The sequence below is a fragment of the Hipposideros armiger genome, unplaced genomic scaffold (assembly GCF_001890085.2).
Source record: "Hipposideros armiger isolate ML-2016 unplaced genomic scaffold, ASM189008v1 scaffold_15, whole genome shotgun sequence".
Taxonomy (NCBI): Eukaryota; Metazoa; Chordata; class Mammalia; order Chiroptera; family Hipposideridae; genus Hipposideros; species Hipposideros armiger.
The window spans coordinates 5951134-5956329 of NW_017731365.1; the positions used below are offsets into that span (position 1 = coordinate 5951134).

The window sequence follows — 5196 nt, forward strand, 5'->3', positions numbered from 1 at the left end:
CAGACACACACACACACACACACACACACACACACACACATTCATTTATGTTCACACACACAGTCTCACATTTGTTCGTGCCATGATTCACTCTTTGGGAGCCCCAAGCCACTGAAAATTGGTATTTCTTTCTTATCCAGGCCTGCACACCAGAATACAAAAGAGCAAGAGCATGCAAAAGGGATTAAATAAACAATTAAATGGCAAGGAATTAAATAGAACTATCTTATAGATTTATTAATGAAAAATACTTTACAAAAACAGTATGTTTGGCCCTAAAATAGTTCAGCTGACTCTGAGGGTTTACAATGGCGACTGAGCAAGTGACAGTAATGGCTCTGCTGCTGAGACGGGGTGGGGTTGTTAGTGTGCCTGACTCCATCTGTTCAGAGGGCAAATGTTATGTTGGCAGCTCTGTATTCTAGACCTAAGGTTTGGGGGCACAGGGAAGGCTGACAGTCCATAATACCTGGGCAGGTGGGCTGCCCTGAATGATGTGGTCAGGACCAGGACCTCAGGGCTTCCTGTCCATCCAAGAACAGGGGATTGGGGAAAAACAGGAGATCAGGTAATAGGGATAGGATAGGGATAAAACAAAGAACAGAAGTTGGTAACATAGTAGGGAACACAGGATGAGGGCTCAGGTGCAGATGGGGGGCATAAAGTATCCAGGAATAAAATGGTGACCCTAAGATCCTAAGGAATGGCTAGTGTCCAGAGTAATATGGATTCATCTTTAAAGTGGCTCAAAGAAAGCCCTAAACAGCAGCTGCTTCCTTTTGCTAGGTTGAATGGATATTGGAATTTCATACAATCCTTCTCAAAGAGCCACATCATGTTAGAGGTTCTTGGCACCCCTTGTGAGATGAGACTCGCACAACCCTGGCAGGGATGCAGGGTACCGACTCTGCCACAGTCCAGTTTAATAGAGAAAACTGTGGCTCCAGGAAGGGGCAAGGGTGACCCTCACCACCTGCTCTGCTGCAGGGCTCTAGCGCTGATCTTTCTTGCAGGGGCATCCGCTACAACAAACCGCAACTCCTGTCCCCCTGTCCTCCTGTGCGCAGATTGTGGGGCATAACTATTTTGCCTCCAGTCATCATCTGGGGGCATATCTACTCTTCGAGGACCAGGGGCTCGAGACCCTGGACCAGGACCCGAATTCCAAGCTGACCTCAGGGGTACATGAAGACTGCTTGATGGTGGGGACACAGGGTGAACAATGGGAGGGTGGGAGGGTAAATGGAAAAGATCCCCCCAGGACTGAGCATGAGGAACCTGAATGCCCTGGTGTCTTTCTGGTAGCATGGCAGTGTGAGTTAGCTGAAACGTGCACCCTCGAGTAGTCAGGAATCTGGAGCCAGTATGCTGCTTGGTCTCTGACCATGGTCCCCAGGAGGCATCTGATCTGGAACGTTGGGGAAGACTCCGGTAGTTCAAAGTCCTTCCTGCGTAGTTGACCCCTTGGGAAGTTTCACCCCTGTCACACATAGCCAGAAACTGCTGGACACTCCTTGAAGTTCCTGGGAAGAGAAAAGAAACCCAAAGACTGAGCATCTTTAGTAAACCCTTCTCCTTCCCAGAGGACCATTTCTGGCTGTTCCACCCAACTCCCCACCCCTCCAAGAGCATGCACAAGAGGGAGAGAAGGAGACTGGCTTTGCTTTTAATTTCACTAAAAAGAAATTTTTAAAAAAATCTTAATATACATCAAAATCAAGTTTCGTACCTCCAGCCTGGGCAAATGAAACAGCCTCTTGGATGCTGCCATACTTCTACCTCACTCCACTATAATCCTTCCTCCAGCACACACACACACGGCTTTCTAATATTACAAATATTTACTCTCATTATGACACCTCCTATAGTCACCACTCCAAACCATCACTCATTTTCTTAACATGGTACCTTCACTCCAGTTAAGCTGTCTTTGCTTACATTCTTCCTCATTCTCTGAGTTCTCTGCTTTTGTTCATACCACTCCTCCACATATACAATGTGAAATGCCTTTACTATATATGTATCCCCTTTTACCTAAAACAAACAAAATAACTTTTCAAAGATCACTTTGAAAAAATACTTTCAGGCTGCCCAAGTGGCACGTTGGTTAAGAGTTGGCTTGGGACGCCAGCCCTGAGCAGCAGGGTCCCGGTTCAGATCCCACATTAGGGCCAGTGACGCTGCGCCCTCTACAGCTAAGATGGTGAACAACATCTCAACCTGGAGCTAGGCTGCCATGAGTCGCCGGCGATGGTGTAGGCTGCAGTGGGGCCGCAATGGGCTGCCGTAAGCTACTGTGAGTGGCCAGCAGCTGGCGTGAGCTGCCGTGAGCCACCATGAGCAGCCGTCCAGTGGCCGGCGACCGATCTGCCTCACCCGGGAAGAGCGCAATGATAATACCAACATGGGCCAGTGAAGTGACGTCCTCCACAACTAGACTGAAGAACAAAAAAGGAGAGCAACTTGTCTGTTCCCCTTCCCCAATTCCCCAACACTGTTCCCCTCCCCCAATTCCCCAATAAAATCTTAAAGAAAAAAAAATACTTTCCATTCTTTATTTTATATCTCATCAATGTCTGCACTATATACTTATATGTATATAAATATGCATATTATGGTTATTTAAACACTGAGCTCTTTTAGAGTAGAGAGCTGCCTTCTATCTCCCATATTCACTGTAGCATTTGGTGCAGAACAGGCTGCAATGGTGCTGCCTGCATGACCAGATGCCCCTAACAAAGGAAGCCGGCTACCTGGCTGCTCCACAGAGTAATACAAAGTCCATCTGCCCAGAAGTTCTGCCTACCCAAAGCTCCCTCAAATTTGGACACAAATATCCTCAATACTACTCTATCTTCTGTTCTAGAACCACAACCATCCCCTGCCTTGGGGCATTTATATCCATAAGCCAAGGTTTCTCAACCTTGGCACTACTGATATTTTGGACTGATAATTCTTTGTTTGGGAGGTGAGGCGGTGCAGGGAAACTGCCCTGTGCATTGCAGAATGTTTAACAGCATCCCTGGCCTCTACCAACCAGATGCCAGTAGCACCTCCCCTTTCCCAGTGAGAATCACTGCCTTAAACTGTAGATTCAGCACATGAAGAGGAAAAGCAGCAAATCTTCCTATGGAGAAACCCAGAAAGATGCTGCCCGCCTTCCCCAGGACTGTCTGGATCTGTATACATGGCATGGGTATTCCATGTACAGGGTCTTTCCACATCTCCCATTTACTCCTTGTCCTCCTAGACCAGGGGTCAGCAAACTGTGGCTTGCAAGCCACATCCAGCTCTTTGGGTACATTCTCTCTCTAAAGTTTGCCAACCCCTGGAAGAGCCAATCCTGTCCCTCACAACAATTTAAAAATTATTCAAGAGCCGTAAATATATTTTTACATAATCACCATTATGTGAATAATATCCTTTAAAAATTTTATAAATGAAACTATGATAGTTTTATTTTCATTTTCCATTTTACTTGAGAGCCACAGTTTGCTGACCCCTGGCAGCTCTTCCATCTCAAAAGTTTGCCGACCCCTGTCCTAGATCATCCAACTGAGACTTAGGGGATAGAAGGAGAGAAAACCAGCTAATAGAGATGACGCCTTCTGTTTTGGGGGATCCTAAAGACTGGGTATTAACTCCCCTCGGTCACTTAAAAGCTTATCCTATCATGACTGAAACAGTTCATTTTTCATGGGTAGTTAGATTCTGAGAACTCTGGTCTAGACCCTTAGTCTAGAACAGTGGTTCTCAACCTTCCTAATGCCGCGACCCCTTAATACAGTTCCTCATATTGTGGTGACCCCCCAACCATAAAATTATTTTCGTTGCTACTCTATAACTGTAATTTTGCTACTGTTATGAATCATAATGTAAATATCTTTTTGTTTTCCGATGGTCTTNAGCCCGGGCCGGCTCCGGGGCGGCCATGCTGGGCCCGGGGCTCGGCTAGGCGCTGGGCCGGGCGGGGTTGGGGGCGGGGGCGGCGGCTACCAGAGCCAAGCGGCGGCGCCGCCGGGGAACATGGCGGACCCTCTTTCCCTACAGAGGGGCTAAGACCAGCATGCACCGCGCGTGCGGGGGCGGGGGCGGGGCAGGCTCTAGGGACTTGTGCAAAATTACTGAGGCTAGAGAAGCAGGACGAGGCCAAGGGATCAGGTTAAAACTCTGGGTAGGCAAAAACCAAAGAGTGAGGGCTGTCTGTAGCTAGTTGCTGCGGTGAATGAGTGCTAGGAAACACGACACCGGCTCTCATGGAGCTCCCAGTAAGATGGGGAGACGTGATCAAACCTCAGAATCTCCTACTAATACAAAAACAAATTTATAACAATTTGGCTACCAGATCTGGGTACTTTGGTTGGTAAGGCACAAGAGAAATAAAGGCATTGCAGGTTCTACAGAGAAGTGACCGTTCAAAATGGAGTTTGAGAAATCTGGCTCGTGTTAAGAGCCTGGAATTGTCGAATCTGAAGGCACACAGTAAGAATGCAGGTTGAGCCGACTAGGCTCCAAAGGTTAAGAATCAAAACAGGTAAGGGGAAAGGAAGGAATGACACCAAGAGATGTTCAAAGAGACTACAGAATTCACCTGAAAAGGACACAGTTTTCCCTCATGATTCATTCAGAAATTAGCGATTTGGAAGGCACAGGAGTAAATAGGGAATTGGAAATTAGTTCCTCATAACACATACTTCATGCAGTATTTCTGTGCACATACACAATCCGGGCGCAAGTGACTTCTAGAACCTTCATAGGGATAGACATTCATGGGGAAGGGGGTAGTGGGACAAGAACTGCCTATTAAATCAATAATTATTACAAGAAGAGTGTGTGTATGACACCAGGATGTATGGAGTCATAGATAGAGACCAATGTATCTAACAAGATCTATATATCGTGATGGCACGGGACCCAAGTGGGATAGGGTGAGAAATTCCTGCCCATCTCCTGCTCCATACTACATGTGCTCAGAATCTGTTCATAAGGGATGGTGGTAATTAGGTAAGCAGTGGTCCACGGTCTCAAAGAGCACCTTCTACCTTTTCTTGTCAGTGTCAGTGATCCTGAGACCTAGGGTAAAAGACAAGGTAAATGCCCACTGGGTATTCTTTACAAAAGGAGCCCACAAAAATATCTTTTAGAGCAGCGGTTCTCAACCTTCCTAATGCTGCGACCCCTTAATACAGTTCCTCA

At 46.9% G+C, this 5196-nt stretch overlaps 1 protein-coding gene across 1 annotated transcript in view; it reads right to left on the reverse strand.

The window, feature by feature from the left end:
- Positions 1-211: 211 nt before the first annotated feature.
- Positions 212-5196, reverse strand: part of USP54 (ubiquitin specific peptidase 54) — a 147361-nt gene continuing 142376 nt past the window's right edge. The window contains exon 20 of the mRNA XM_019624685.1: positions 212-1523. Coding sequence (XP_019480230.1) covers positions 967-1523 — 557 coding nt within the window. The 3' untranslated portion in view covers positions 212-966. The remainder of the gene's footprint in view (positions 1524-5196) is intronic.